General features: G+C 28.7%; 2 protein-coding genes across 2 annotated transcripts in view; both read right to left on the bottom strand.

Annotated features, from left to right (window-relative positions):
* The window catches only part of LOC100204705 (rootletin), a 58,414-nt gene extending 52,987 nt beyond the window's left edge, over positions 1–5,427 (bottom strand). The window contains exons 1-2 of the mRNA XM_065800149.1: positions 4,797–5,427; positions 4,212–4,430 (exon numbers count right to left, since the gene is read on the bottom strand). Coding sequence (XP_065656221.1) covers positions 4,212–4,430; positions 4,797–4,874 — 297 coding nt within the window. The 5' untranslated portion in view covers positions 4,875–5,427. The remainder of the gene's footprint in view (positions 1–4,211; positions 4,431–4,796) is intronic.
* A 10,161-nt stretch (positions 5,428–15,588) lies between these two features.
* LOC136081395 (52 kDa repressor of the inhibitor of the protein kinase-like) lies at positions 15,589–16,839 on the bottom strand. Its single transcript, XM_065798709.1, has one exon. The coding sequence runs from the start codon at positions 16,837–16,839 to the stop codon at positions 15,589–15,591; it is 1,251 nt and encodes a 416-aa protein (XP_065654781.1).
* Between the last annotated feature and the right edge of the window lie 641 nt (positions 16,840–17,480).

Genomic DNA, 17,480 nt, shown 5'->3' with positions numbered 1-17,480 from the left:
TTAATTTTATGTATTATAAAGTGTTTGAGATATTTATGTTTTATGGCAAGACCTTATCAAATTTTTTTTGCCAACCTGATGCCGACCTCTATAAGATTGAGGTCGACAAATTATTGCCGACCTCATTTTTCCTAATTCCGAGGCTTGTCTATACATATATATTGTTATCCTGCTCTACTATCTTCATCTTTTCTCTTAACTAGTAACTTTTTTTTTCTAGTAACTTCCAACTCTAATAGTGATTATTGCAGCCTTGTTTGAAGTGAAGATATTAATATATATATATATATATATATATATATATATATATATATATATATATATATATATATATATATATATATATATATATATATATATATATATAAATATAAATATAGTTATATATATATATATATATATATATATATATATATATATATATATATATATATATATATATATATATATATATATATATATGTATATGTATATATATATGTATATGTATATATATATATATATATATATATATATATATATATATATATATATATATATATAGTTATATATATATATAAATATAGTTATATATACATATATATATGTATATGTATATATATATATATATGTATATGTATATGTATATATATATATATATATATATATATATATATATATATATATATATATATATATATGTATATATATATATATATATATATATATATAAATATAGTTATATATATATATATATATATATATGTATATATATATATATATGTATATGTATATATATATATATATATATATATATATATATATATATATATATATATATATATATATATAAATATATATATATGTATATGTATATCTTGCTCTACAATCTTGATCTTTTCTCTTCTAGTAACTTCCAACTTTAATAGTGATTATTGCAGCCTTGTCGGAAACGAAGATGTTAATATATATATATATATATATATATATATATATATATATATATATATATATATATATATATATATATATATATATATATATATATATATATATATATATACAGCGGTGGCCGAAAAATAAAGACCACTCATTTTTTAGTTGGTTTCTTAATCTTTAAATTAAAATTAAGAAGATTCTAATTGACATATTACATTTTTTTTTTTTAACCTTGTTAATTAAAACATACAGATTAAAGTGGTATAATTTTTTTAATCAAATTCTAATTAAATAGTGTTTAAATTATTAAAAAAACTGATGAGTACTTATAAATCTTCTTTAAATAAATTGGACAAAATTTAACGACTACTTTCAAATCTTTAATTTGCACTTATTAAAAATAATAATCCATTATTTTTTTTAACTGTCTTAATTGCTTACTACGTTGGCTATAAAATAAAATGTCGAAATCTGAGTTTTGATATCAAATAAACATTTATTTTTTGAATTGCAATAAGGATATAAAAATATTGCAAAAATGCGTGCAAAGATTGAAGAAAAAAGACAGATACGCGGCTCTTGTATTAAAAGAAGAAGGCTATAGCATCAGACAAATAGCAAAAAAGCTCGGAAGGTCTCACTCTTGCATTATTAACATAATTCAACGATACAAAGAGACCCGGTCAATTAATGATCGTCATAGGGCTGGGCGCAATAAAATTTCAAATAACAGTGATGTTTGCTCGTTAGTGAGATTAATGAAAAAAAAAAGGCAAGCACCATCTACAGACTTGTCTACGAAATGGACACTGTCAAATGGTCTGAAAGCAAGCCCTAGAACTGTGCGAAGGGTCCTCCATAATTTAAATTATTTATGGCGTGCTGCTGCAAAAAAACCACACTTAAATAAAAAACAAAAATTTGCCAGGAAAGAGTGGTGCAAACTACATAAAAATTGGTCAACAGATCAGTGGAGCCGTGTGGTCTTTAGTGATGAAATGAACGTTGAGGTAGACAACAAAAAAGGTCGCGTAATGTTGCGTAGACTTCCAAGCGAACGGTTCAATGAATCATGCATTTTGAAACGAACAAAACAAGGCAGTGGTTCACTGCCTTGTTTTGTATAGGCATTTGGGCCTGTATGAGTGCCTGTGGAGTTGGCGTTTTTCATTTATTCGATGGTAGACTCAACAAAGAAAGGTACATCGAAATTTTGGAAAACTCGCTTATTCCTAGCATTGATTTATGGCAGTTGCAAAATGGATTTATTTTCCAGCAAGATAATGTGCCGTGTTATAAAGAGCATTTGTTAGCGATTGGTTCAATTCTAATAAAATTTAAGTGCTTCCATGGCCTGCCAATAGTCAAGACTTGAATCCAACAGAGAATTTATGGTCGTGACTTGATCACAAGCTTGGTAAAGAACAACTTTACAATTTGGATGATTTGAAATCTTCTATCTCTCATCATTTGGAAAATGTGCCTGATGAAGTAATCAAAACTTTAATGAATTCAATGCCAGAACGAGTACAAGAGTGCTTGAAAACAAATGGAGGAACAACACGTTTCTAAATTATTTTCTTATTGCTTTTTGAAATATTTTTGAAACTGGTCTTAAAATTTTGTCCAATTTTTTTTCCCATTTATATTTTTTACTAGTCATTTTTTTAATTTTTTAACATTATTTTGTAAATATATTATAAATTCTTTTATAATAAATATAAAATACAATAAAAATTCTTTCTAAAAATGTTTTTCTTTTTTTGATACCTTTTTCCAAAATTAAATTATACTAAGGTCAAAAATAAATTTTGAAAAAAAAATGAGTGGTCTTTAATTTTTGGCCACCGCTGTATATATATATATATATATATATATATATATATATATATATATATATATATATATATATATATATATATATATATATACAGCGGTGTATATATATATATACAGCGGTGTATATATATATATATATATATATATATATATACATATATATATATATATATATACATATATATATATATATATATGTATATATATATATATATATATATATATATATATAAATATATATATATATATATATATATATATGTATATATATATATATATATATATATATATATATTTATATATATATATATATATATATATATATATATATATATATATATATATATATATATATATATATATATATAACATCTTCGGTTCCAACAAGCCTGCTGGTAAATCGACAGCGGATTTGGCATAAGACAGCAACTTTTTCTTTCATTAATATTTGTTTTTTTCTTCCTTTTCTGAAAATACTGCATGCTATAAAGATAGGAAAAACTAGCAAAAAAAAAAAAATATATATATATATATATATATATATATATATTGTAATTCACCCCCTCAAGGCCGAGAAGACCACTACAGATGAGGAGGCTACTTAATAGTGGTTATAGCCCTCTCTTAACTCTATAACTCCAAAACACGAACCATGACGAACTGCGCGAAGAAACGGGTTGAGCGCGGTACTACCAGGGATGTGGTGGGGATCGAACTCAGAACCTCTCGCTTATGAAGCGAGTGCTTTACCACTACAGCACTACCCACACCATTACCACTACACCACTATATATATATATATATATATATATATATATATATATATATATATATATATATATATATATATATATTTATATATATATATATATATATATATATATATATATATATATATATATATATATATATATATATATATATATATATACATATATATATATATATATATAATACAACCCTCGGAATTAGGAAAAATAAGGTTGGCAATAAATTGCCAACCTCAATCTGTTAAAAGTTGGTATCAGGTCAGCAAAAAACTTTGACACAAAGGAATTACCATAAAGCATAGAAACAAGCATAGCAATTTTTAGCCGATCTCAAACACTTTAAGGTCAGCAGTTAGGTTGGCATTACCGAATACCGAACCTAATTCGGAGGGTTGATAATGTGTTTTTTTGTGTGTGTTGTTGTGTTTATATGCGCAGATAAGAAAAGTATGTTGCAACTGAACATAATGCAATTTTTACTTAAATTAAATTTACCATTTATATTCATTTGTATTGACTATTTACTATTAATTTAGAATTTGATTATAAATTAAAAATGATTAGGTTTTTGAAAAATGATTTATTTAATAAATTTAATATATATTAATTTATTTAGTATAAAATGATTATATACTTTTGACAAACAATCAAGCAATCACATAAAATATAAATATCATAATAAACCTTTGATGAGTTTAAAGAGCTTTTTTCGCCCCTCATTAAAGAAAGCTGATTTTGACTCCAAAGTAAATCATCGTACAATAGTCTGTTTTCTTCGATCAATTTTCCAGCATCAGCTACATCATTAGACATTACTTTAGTGACATCGCGCATAGAAACAGGTATTTCTGAGTTGATAAGAGTTTCTTTGGTCGGAATTTTGAGCTCATTTTCTTCTAGCCTCTAAAAGAATTAAAAAAATTAAACTCAAAAAAAAGAGAAACCTTGTCTAACTTTTTCAATAAAAATAAAATTATAAAAAGCAATAAAATTCAATTCTATGAGATCCTATAAGATAAGTTATTTAATAATTACTTTTGTATAACAACTTTTTAGAACAACTTTTTAACTTGTTCCTCCATGTAGTTGTCTTGATTGTTGAAGTTTATGCTTTAAAAAGATGTTTCTCAGTTATAAGGTTAGGATGAAGTTGAAAAAATAATAAAGTTATAAAAATGAGTAAACTCCTCAACTGAAATGTAATTGACCTTGTGAATTTATAAAAATATATTGATAAAAAACAAGCCCTTTAAAGAACTTTCTAAATACCTTGATAATAGATTGTAAACTTGGAAGATCTTCATTGTCGCTTTTATCACTAGGAGGTTTTTCATCTAAGAAACTCATTACACCCAATGAGAACCAAATTTATAAATCAACACCATTCAGCCATTAATGACTCAAAAAAATGTAATTTTCTACAAAACATAATTTAAAATAGAAAAAATTTAAACTACTGTTACAAAATCAAAAAAAATGTACTTCATTTTATGCCTCAAAAAATACCAACCAAAACAAAATATACACAGATTTTTACAGATTTAGGTCAGCACTGCCTTATATATTTTGCACACTTTACTACTTTAAATGCTGAATTAAAATCAGACAATTTCTACAGAAAAAATAAAAAATAAACAAAAAAACTGTTTTTCTAACCACATTGGCTTATAGGAGTTTAGCGTTACCATATAAAATCAAATCACATTTTTGTGTGCATCTAGGTTTTATGAGCTACTGCTAAATAGGTCGAGGCAAAGCACCCTATGTCACCATGATAACCTGACTTTATAGCGTTACAAATAAAAATAATAGTAAAAAAAAGATATGGAGTATTACAAAAATATGTGTAGCAAGCAAATAAATCGTATAAGGTTGCGTTAGGGTAGCAACAGAAAAATGCAATCATTTCACCTGGGCTAGCAAAACAAATCATGAAAGACATCTGATTTGTTTATTTTAAAAGCATATTGAAAATGAGGTTTTTAAATCATAGTGAGCCGCGAAAATGTGGTACGGTCGTTATAATTTGGCTAGTTTTTGCATTAACGCAATATAACGATAACGAGAAGTAATAGAAACTAACGAAACTACCAAAAAAATAAACTAGCAACTAGTCTCGTAAACATAACTTAATATTTATTATATATATTCAAAAAATTAACAGAATTTACTGATTTCATAGTATTTGAAGCAGCCGAGGTGAAGTGGTTTGAGTTATGCTCTCAGAACTGGAGTTCCGTGGTTTGAAGCCAGCCTAGTCGTATGCAACAATGGTATGGAAGAAGGCATGAATTTCCTGGTTAAATGCTATTTCAAGGTGCTCTGTAACCATATGAACTTCTTGGAGCACCTAAATTAATAAATAAAATTATTTTAAATGGTTAATTTTAAATTTTAAAGCAGTTTTGTACCAAAATTAAACTTACATTAATTATTTTCGTGTTTTAAAATTTAAAAAGTCCACTTTGTTAGAGCAATATTTTTACGAAACCATAAAAATCTATTTTTTTTATGTATCGTATTTTACAAAATCAGACATTTTGCATCAGAAATCTTTATTAGATTTATTTTGGAAAATCTTAAATAAACCTGATTCAAGGTTGAAGAATTTTCATTTTGCCACAAGTTGCAATGAATGTAGAGCAATTAAACCATACTTTCAGGATCCAAATACTTTTATGAGGTGTTGCAATTTTACCAACTTCAAAAAATACCTTTTTCGTGCAAAGCGCCGCAAAATAGCGTTTCTCAGCGCAAGAGCCTCAGCAAAAGTTGCTACAACAGAAAATTGCATTATATAATAGAAAGTACACCTCGATCTACTTTGGATAGAATTTTAATGCAAAATTCATTACTTTTTAACCAGTCAATAACAAATTTTTTCCTGAAACTGTAACCTTTAGGAAAGCTGTCAACGCAGAAAATTTCTTCAGTTTCTTCAGAAGAAAAAATCAAGATTGAAGCGTATAGGTCACTACGTTTATCAAACAGGACAATCGATTGCGAGGTGAGACACTCACCGCGTTTAATCAATAATTTCGTTCATGATCCAACGAATGATTGCTCAAAGCATCAAATATTTAGAAAACCGGTATTTACAGCTCGTCAACTTCGATAAAAATTTTATGCCGCTAATGTATATGCCGCTAATTACTATAGAAAGAATATAGAAATTTTCTGGATGATCATTTGAAGGATATTTCAAGAGAATTTTATTTTCCAGCAAGATAATGCTCCAATTCATAGAGCAAATTCAAATATTCCATGGTTCACCAGCAAGAAACTTCAATTATTTGAATGGCCAGCGTTTTCAATTTAATTCACATCAAAAACATTTGGGTCATTTTAGCAAGACGTGTTTAAGAAGAAGGGAAACAATATTAAAATGTCGATGAATTGTAAAAGGCAATTTTAGAAGTTTGGAAGAGCATATCTCTTGCTGATTTTTGGAAACGTTTGGAATGTTTGCTAAATTGAGTAGTTGAGGTCATTGAGAATTGCAGCAATAAAACAAAGTATTAATAATAAGTTCAAACTAAAATAAACGAACCACCATTGAGAAATGAAACGAAGTTACAATTTTGCACCATCATTTTTCTTAAATATTCAAATCAATTAAAGAAACGAAACCAGGCTGCATTACAAATGGCATATAAATCAAGTTAGATGCTAAGCAGTTATGATGTAAGCGACTGAATAATTTAATTATGATCATTTATTTATATGCGAGATCTTGAATTTCTGATGAGGTTATAAAGCTGCACCACATATTTTCTTACCATACGTATCATACTTTCTTACTGCATTTATTTATCAGCTTATATTATACTTTCATCTTTCTACATCATTTTTATTTATTTTAATACAATTTACTAACTCGTCTTAGATCATGATAAACTCCAATTAGATACAACGTTTGCTACTAATGCGACAGGTCGGAATTTTATTTATCCTATTAAACTTCTTTTATTTTTTGCTTGTAACATTACCTTTTTAAATGACACTATAAGTTATATATATATATATATATATATATATATATATATATATATATATATATATATATATATTTATATATATATATATATATTATATAATGTATATAAAATCAGACGTCTTAACTGACGTTTATCACGTGTCTAAATAAAAACATCAAATATCTGATCGACTTGAAAGCTTCGTTTTAATGTCTTTTCTTTATTTCAACAAGGAAACTCGAAGGGGATCGTAAGATCCTGTCATCGAGAACTGTTTAACAATACAAAAATAATAAACCAATTATTTCAAAAATATATAAAATGAAAAGTAGATACCGTTTAAGAAAACCTTCATACAAAAAAAAATCTCAATTATAAAACACCGTTTAACAAAATAATAAAAAACATAATCAAATATTTTAAATTACATTTTAATAACACTTATTAAAGAGAAACGAGATCAAAAGAACTCGAAAATATTATCTATTGAGAACTTTTTTCAGTTTGTTTTTGAAAGTAGAAAAATTCTAACTTTGGAAAAATTTTAAATGTTTTAAAACTATTTCGTTCCACAAAAAAAGCTCCGCGATAAAATATTAGAGACCTTCCAAAATTTGTATGCGAATAATGTTGATAAATAAAATTGTCATTTCTTAGATCATATTTGTTTTTGGGCTTTATTGCATATAAATTTTGAAAAGATATAGGAGTCAAGTTTATCTTACATTTAAATATAAAGTAAAGAATGTTAAAAACATTGAGTTGGTATATATTAAGAATACTCATTTTGAATAAAAGTGTCTTTGCATGAGTAAAACGATCTTTAAAGTTTAATAGTCGTGCTAGATGCTTCTGTTGCCGATAAAGAGGATCTAATTGACTTTTTTTAGCACTGCTCCATGCGATATTTGAATAATTTAGATGGCATTGAATAAGTGAGTAATAAAGTTGAATTAATGCGTGTCTATTTACAAAACTTATATATATATATACTTATTTATATAATACTCCAATATTTTTTGAAACTTTGTTGCGCAAGGTTTTAACATGATTTTTCCACGTAAGGTTTTCATCAATAAGAACACCAAGAAAAATTATAACTTTTGATTGTTTTATTTGAATATTATTTATATATATTTGAGGCATATCATTTGGCAAAAGATATTTTTGGATTTCGGTTGATATTGATAACTTATTTGACTTAAACCGTTTTTAAATTTTAATTAGCTCTATGTTCATTTCATTAAATAGTGTTATGATATTATTGCTAGATAGAAAAAAGTTTGTGTCATTAGCAAACATTACTGTTTACAAATTTGAGGCATTATAAAGATCATTAATATAAATGAGAAAAAGAATTACATTTAAAATGTAACCGTCTTCAAGGTGTCTACAAGATGTCTCATTTTTATCTCATATGTTTCCAGAATTTGCTTATAAATCAGACGACTCATCTGTATTTAACAGATGTAAGACGTCTTTTAGATGTTTTTTAGGGTCGATCAGTTCAATTGCTTTAGAAAAAAAGAAAACATTACAGAGTGATAGACATAATTTAATATTTATAATAAAAAAATATATATTTTTAAGAAAAAAAAACCAATACGAATTATTAAGAAATATGGAGAACTAAATATCATGTGCAGAGTTTTGAAGAGGTCAACTCTTGGTCCACTTCTATTTATAATTAAGGTTAAGGATTTTAAGAATGCGTCAGCAAAGTTGAATATAATGTTTGCTGACTTTACAAATCGCTTTCTTTTAAACAGCGGAGTGTGTTATTTCATCAATTTAGGAGTAAAAAATTTTGAATGCAAACTATTATTTTGGTTATTCATTGTTATAGAATAAAGTAAGCATAAAATGCAAAAGAATGAAAATAAAATGTTAAATCGTCGCTTTCATAAAATTAATTAAAACAAAAACAACTATTTTTAGAGTTATCTTTTTTCCTCCTTTTTACACAAAATCTTCTATTTATATACAAAGTTATATAAATAGAAGATTTTAAACGACAATATTTAAAAATTTTAAATATTGTCATGAGACTTTTTAACGAGTTAAAAAGTCCCATGACAATATTTTTAATTACAATCGTCATTATACAATGAAATAACGGGTGACTTTTAACACGCACCTGATTTCTAACACGTACAATTCGCCAACGTTAAAATAGAGCATGGTGATTTAACTCATAAATAAAATCTTTGTGGGGGGTTTACTATTTGTCCAAAGCGTGTTACTTGCAGTTCGTTATGTTCTTGAGAATTATTTCGAACTTGAACGATAACATTGTTATATCTTCCTTTAGCGTTATCAGTTTTATCTTTTAATCTGTAAAAAACGTCCTTGACTGGTTCATTAGTACTCTGAAAGTCTGGAGTACGGTGACGCAGATATGAAATATCTGCGTCACCGTACTCCAGACTTTCAGTGACGTGGAGATATCTGATTGGCAATTTTAACCTCAAACGACAAGATATTTTGCTTCTGTATTACACCTGTTATCCACGGCTGGTCACATTTTGTTTCTTGAGTTGGTTTTACCCAAACATTGTCACCCTCTTTAAGTTTCTTGTTTACGCTTTTCTTGTCTGCTTTCCTCCGTGTGTCAACACCTTGGATGAAACAAGTTGATTTTTCCTTGCATTGCTTAGAAGGACTTTCAGTACATTTGGATGATACTATCTTGTCGTACAGCAAGGCTGCTAGAACGATTGAATAATGTGAGTGGGCGACTATTCTTTTTATCGTTCTGTGTTCAACTATACCGTTAAATTAAGCGTGATGGGCTGCTCGATAATCCAAATTAACACACTATTCTCAGCAAAACTTGTTAAAGCGTTGGACCAAAATTCGTTGTCCATGAGAAGACAAACTGGCGGTCCAAACAAAAAGAATATTTCTTTAAGCTTTCCGACAACTTCAGTAACTGTTTTAGTTACCATTTTACGCCATACCGTGACTGACCACAGTCAATCATTGATAAGAAGTTCATCACCTACATGCGTTACGTCAATGGCAACCCGATTCCAATTTTGTTTTACGCTTAGTTGACCCAAAGAGGTACAATAAAATGGAGAGAGAACGAAGTTAAAACACGTTATTTTTCAAGGAACAGTAACAAAATTCTATTAAACACCGCGTAATTATCATAATTTAAAGTTAATCAATCACATTCTACTTTAAACAAAAATTATCCAATGATATAAAACGTCACAAACATTGCAAACAATAGATGGAAGTTTTAAAAAAAAGTAAACAATGTTTAAAGTTAGATATTGTTGTTTTTTTTTATGTTGTGGTTTTTGAACGTCTAATAATAAATTTCTTGATTAGAATTGAATTAGTAAATGTCTAGATAAGAATTGGTAATATATATATTTAGAATTTAGGAATTTGTTTTTAAATCCAGCAAAAATACTACAGCACAAAATAAAATACTGGAGAGGTTTAATAAGTTTTTTGCAGAAAAAAGTTCTTTAAGAACGCATCAAACCTATAGCTAAACGGGGAAGTAAATGATAAAGTTAAATGATAAAACTTTGATATTTATACCTATATAGTATCGAGGTATTCAAAAAACGATTATTTTACGTAGATCATGATTTTTGTTGTGATTACTACTTGGTACTAAAACAGTTGTTAAAAACTTATCCTGTCAACTTTTAAGAGAGTAATTTTGATTACAGCTTACAAAGATTACAAACATTTCAAAATTTTCCTTTTTCAACGCAAAGGCGCCTTTTTGACTTGCCGCTGAAATAGTTATACAACAGAGACTGTATTACGGTTTTAAACAATTTTCGGTTATGTTCTCCCACCTTTTTATTATACCTCTTTGGTTGACCATACTTCCACTTTATGAAGTAAGAATCAATGGAGTTGCACTTGTTACAATTCGCTGTTACTGCTGAAACCTCTTACGTGATACATTCTGGTTATTTCGCAAGCAAAGTTGTTTGAGCAACACCAAAATGACCAATTAAATGAATTTTCCATAAGTCTTTTTGTTCAAGTAACCCAGCAGCACAAACTGTTCTTCACCATTTTTAAGGGGATTTGTGAGAGTCGATTGGTCGAATTTATTTCTGATGGAATCTATTGTACTACGATGTGGATATCTTTTTCCACCTCCTTAATAGTATTCAATTGTCTTTGTACTATTAATTGAGAAAGTTTCTATGCAATATTCTTCCTTCAAAACTGCGTTTAACCATCCCAAGGTGCTTTTGCTATTACTTTATATTATTAATTCTTTTATGTCCCACTTACTAAGTTTAGTCCTCGAATTATTGAATCCAGTTTACCTATATTAATATGGTGCGTGTCACTCGCTTGCCGTAGACATGCTGCGTCTTCTACAACATCTCCTCCAATGAGCAGAACTACCCCAAGTCCAATGGATAATGCATCACAATAAAGTTTAGCTTTTTTATTCACTGGTGCCAGCTATTTCCCACCAACTGGATCCTCATTTTCCACACGGTGAAGCAACTCTTTTAGTTTTTATTACAATCTTCAGAAACAAAATCACACCAAGTAATATTTCAAGCAAACGTTTAATGTATGAAAAATGCTTGTAAATGCAAACTTCACGCCACCGGGTAATGTCCAATGAGTTTAATTAACTGACTGAAAAACTGTGATTGTGTGACTCCATTAAAAGGTTCAAATTATAGAACATTGTCCCAGGTGCATATCAGCTTCCCATTTTATATCTTTTGACTCTCAATCCTAAAACACGTTCTTGTTCAAGATCTTGTGGAGGTTTACATTGTAATCCGAATTTATGTAGATGCTTTGCTGCATTTTTCGCAGTTTCCATACTTTCATTAACAAATATATCATCAATGTAGACATCATCATTTTTTCAAGGTTGAAATTACATTAAACACGTGCGAAAGAACAGTTGTCATTATTGTTGAAGCCACCTTGATGCCAAAACACATTCTGGTAAAACAATACCGTTTCCTATTTATATTCACCGTTTGATATGGCCATAGTTTTTTAACCATATGAATTTGAAGGTAGATTTTTTTGAAGATCAAAAATTTTTACATTTTTTATTTTTCTCCAACAACGCAGTTTCTCTTGACAAACGTCCGCATTTGCTGTGTGACAATTTACATATTCGTTGAGAGTTTGGAAATCTCCCACTCTACGTTCGTGCTCAAGGTTCATCTTGTATTCACAGATAACGTTACCAATTGCAGGCGATTGCAGTTTCATGATGCCGTCCACTTTTCCCCGTCGAACTTTGCTGTGAAGTCTTGATGTTTTATTTCATTTATTTCGTTCTTTTTATTTTTTGTTGTATTAATGACATCAGATTTTATTTTGTTTGTTTCGTTTTTGTTTTTTGTCGTAGTAATGGCGTCGTATTTTATTTTCTTAATCTCGTTCTCTTTATTTCTTATCGTATTACTGATACCTCATTTTATTTTGTTTGTGTTTTTTTTGGTCGTGGCAACGACACCATTTTTCGCTGTTTCACATGCTAACAATCGGACAGTGCGGTTTTTATCAACAAAAATGACGACTCCTCAAAAGTTTTCAACCATTCGGATTGATTTGATTCATTCCAAAAATCAAATCAACCCAAATGGTTTTTCTTTTACAATTAAAGAATTAACCATCCGGTGAATTCCATCTATTTCCAATTTGATTACCATTTCACCTAGCACTTGCACAGAAACTCTCAAAGTTGTCTTCTTAAAACAAGAGTGGATTTAGCACGATTTAGCACAGTGATGAAGCATCCGGAATCAATAGATGCTGTTCGGAGCATTCCGTTTATTTACACTTTTAATGATGGCAACGTCATTTCTGGGAGAATACTGGATGCTATTATTTCCAAATTTTCCCTTTTCCTTTTCAATTTTGCAATCGTTTGAAGCAGTCTTTAGCTTTATAATCGTGTTAACAAGTCTCGCATTTTTCTTTCCCCTGCATAATGTCAAAGTTTTCCACAATTGAAACATGTAACTTTGTTTGTGCCAGACACACCAGATGTCCGCAGAAGTAACGATGGTGCCGCAATCATTACAATATTGGAACCATCTAATTGTTGCGCTTCCTGAGTTAATCGTTAAAGGGTAACAGCAACCTCCACAGTCTTTGGAAACGTTAGTTCCTCAGGTTCCAGTAATAACTGTTTGATTTTATTACCGTTGTTAAAACCTGTGATGAATTGGTCGCACATACGGTTATCTCTATCCTTAAATTTGCATTCTTCAGCAGCACTTACAATCCGTCGTGAAGATTAATTAAACAATAAAAGCACGCTTGGCTTTTAACACACATCTACATGATTTCTATTATGTATAATTCATCAACATTAAAATAGAACATAAAATGAGTAAATTTAAAAAATTTACTGAATTTATTTCAGAAGAAAAAACTTGTCAGAAAAATTGTTGCTAAAAATTTTTTTTTAACATTTGAGTAAAAAATATCATTTTATTCATAATAAAACTATCTACTCAATTAGTCGGAATCGCTGGTGATGAAATGAGAATTTTTACTTTCTAAAACTGCCTTACTTTGCTTACTTTCTAATAAATAAACATACAGGATTTATTTTAATATTCTTTGTTTTTGGACATGCTTTTATGCTATAGCCGGATCTGAAGTAATAAGAAGTCTGTTTAACAGTTTAAATAATGTCGATTAGAAAAAATGCAAGTTTCTATAAATTTTCAACCATGAAAAAAACTTTATGAAGGAGAATTGGATACTATTCATTTTTGGTTTAATACATAGGTTTAGAGTCTCTCCTGGATTTTTTATTAAGTTCAAAATTTATTATTGAACTTATCGCAATACCATAATTTACCACAAATGTCTCATCAAATTTAATAGATAAAACTTGCAGGGCCCATCAAGGTTCTATACTATTGCACCTTCCTTTTCTAATTATTATGAAACAAAATGGTCACTTTATTATTCAATTTCTTAAAAAAGAATACTGCCACATGACATGGCCTTTTTATTAATGAAATTGAAATAAAAACTTTTTATTAATGAAATTGAAATAAAAAGAGTAATAAGTACTAAGTTTTTAGGTATCTATGTTGATGATTTCCAGGTAAATAGAAAAAGTTTTTTTTGTATCCAAACAAAGTGCTAAGAGTCATAAATGGGGAGATTGAGAGGCTCATAACCCATTGTAGCATTTTAGATTAACGTTACAAAAACAATATTTGTTCTATAAAAGTAGAAAAGAGCGTTTATAAAAATGGAAGTAACAAATGGGGCAAAGAGTAACAAAAGGAGCAAGGATTAAAGTTGAGAGCCTAAGCCCATTTAAACACTTTACAGGGGGGATGCAGGATTTTTTGTGGGTGTTGCCTGTTTTTTTTCGAGTTGCCAAAATATAGTCGGCGATATTTTTTTGTAAACCCCTCCCCGGGCTAGCAAGGGAGGGGGGGGAGGTTGCAAAAAAATATCGCCGACTATATTTTGGTAATCCGTCATCAAAGCGGCATCAGTACTTTATTATTACTTACTTGGCATTGTTCTCAATTACCAATATAAAACAAAATTATAAAAATATTGCCTTGGCTATTCTGTTCATAAATTAGACATTTTTTACTTGTTTAACCTATTTAACGAAGTGCACCAACGAGAAGGTAAGCCATAGGACTTTGCACTCCATCTGTAAACTGTCATGTGGCCTCAAGGAAGCCCTCCATTTCTGGATTCTTTCCTTTTCTTGATAGGCAGTTAGTGTAAAGTATTTGTATTGTTGCCTTAGGTTAGCCATCCATTTCTGGATTCTTTCCTTTTCCTTATAGGCAGTTTATGTAAAGTATTAATACTGTTGCTTTAGGTTAGTCCTCCATTTCTGGATTCTTTCCTTTTCTTGATAGGCAGTTTATGTAAAGTATTAATATTGTTGCCTTAGGTTAGTCCTCCATTTCTGGATTCTTTCCTTTTCTTGATAGGCAGTTAGGCCAAATTTTTTTTAATAGGGTTTTTTTTTTAAATTTTTATGTTGGTTTTTCTAATTTTCAATAAATATAAGATAAACTTAAATATAAAATAAAATACACAAATATAGTCAATAAACAAAAAAGAAATTAATAAACTAATATTAGGTAAAAACCAATTCTAAGTGTCGTTCCCCTAAAACAAAAAAAAATATTTAAAACTCTTTCCACATCAGGAATTATTTCTTGATGAATAGACATCAGAGCTGAAGAATTAAATCTTGACTCTAACATGCGGTTTTGCATATAAGTTTTAAGTCTGCGTATAACAGAAATGCTCCTCTCGCATTCACATGTAGTAATTGGAATTGTTCCCATTATTAAAAAACCTTCCCTAATGTTTGGGAAACCCCTCATATCAATAGACTTTAAAGTCTCTGTAATAGTGGATGGGATCACAGATTGATTGTACCAAAATATTTCCCACAAATCTAATTCAGCATGAATTGATGTAGGATGAGGCATATCCGATATATAAAAATGCAAAAATTCCATAAAATCTGACTTCCAAAAACATTTTTCTTTATTTTTTTTTACAACAGTTGCAGGAACACCAGATAAACCTTTGTAAACAATCATCTCACCTTCATCAAATCTATCTTCTAATTCATTAACTAAATGATCTAGAAGAGGAGATGTGATGGAATATTTGAAATAATCTGAAACTGTGTCAGAGGGATAATTATCTCTATAAACTTGTCTGCCACAGAACCTTGGTTTAACTTCTGAAACATCAAGAGTCTTAGCTAGGTCAAGAGCAATTAAGTACCATTCGTTATGATAGACATCAATATTTTTATCTAAAATTTGAGTTTTCAAACAATTTATTTCATTACACTGTTGTGATATATCAAATGCTTTAGTTTGGAGAACAACAGTTATGACGTAGAAATAGTCAATTATTTGTTTTGTTAAAACTAAGCTCACAATAAAAGAAAAATTTGTCATAAGATTTAAAAAACATGAAGCTTTTGAAGAAGTATCAATATTATAACTCTTACCTTCATTGTATGCCATTTCTTCCATTGAATGAAAAACGGATATGTAGTTATCAAAAAAAACATCCAGACCTTTAAGTTTCTGAACCCATCTAGTTCGACATGTATCAATTAATTTTGCTTGACCAGGAAAAATGAATTTATTGAGACAGCTAGCACATTTAGGTGATAAGTTAAAAAAATATGATATATCTTTGATTTGATCAAGAGCATTTCTAACACTCTGAACATTGCATGATTTACTAATAACTAAATTAAGTTTATGGCAAGCACAGTGAACAAGAATAGCCTTTGAATTGATAAGTTTAATTCTAGATGAAATACCTTTTAATTTACCAGACATTACCCCAGCACCATCATCCCTTGACCTCTACATTTTTGGATATCAAGACCAAGATCATCAATTGCAGAAATTATGTTTTGCGCAAGACTAAGACCAGTTGTACCAGATTTACATTCAATAAACCGTAGAAAGTCTTCACAAATAACATTATCACAGTCAATGTATCTTATAACTAGAGATAGCTGTTCAACGTTAGAACAATCAGAGGCTCCATCACACAAGATAGAAAAATAACCTGACTTTTTAATTTTCTTATTTAGAACTTCTTTGATTGTTTTTCCACAGCATTCAATAAGTTCGTTTTGTGCGGTTTTAGATATATAAGTTGCATTTTTAAGAGCAGAACGAATATGGTGCTGAAGAACTTTATCACCTGCTTCAATACGAAAATTTAAAAGCTCTACAAAGTTACCTATACCAATGTTGTCTTTACATGTATCTGTGGATGATACTTACTGTCATCACGATGACCTCGAAAAGCAATATCGTTGCAGCCAAGAAAAATAATTGTCTTTATAATTGGAATTAATTTATTTCGATTACTTATAATAAATTTTTTTCTTAGATTATCTATGTCAACTTCAATCAGATTTTTTTTTGAATTAGATCTAGATTGCAGCATGTTCAGATAATGCATTGAC

Source organism: Hydra vulgaris, chromosome 06 (assembly GCF_038396675.1).
Source record: "Hydra vulgaris chromosome 06, alternate assembly HydraT2T_AEP".
In the NCBI taxonomy this organism is placed as follows: domain Eukaryota; kingdom Metazoa; phylum Cnidaria; class Hydrozoa; order Anthoathecata; family Hydridae; genus Hydra; species Hydra vulgaris.
The sequence above is the reverse complement of the archived record's forward strand: the minus strand, read 5'-3'. Positions and strand labels throughout refer to the sequence as shown.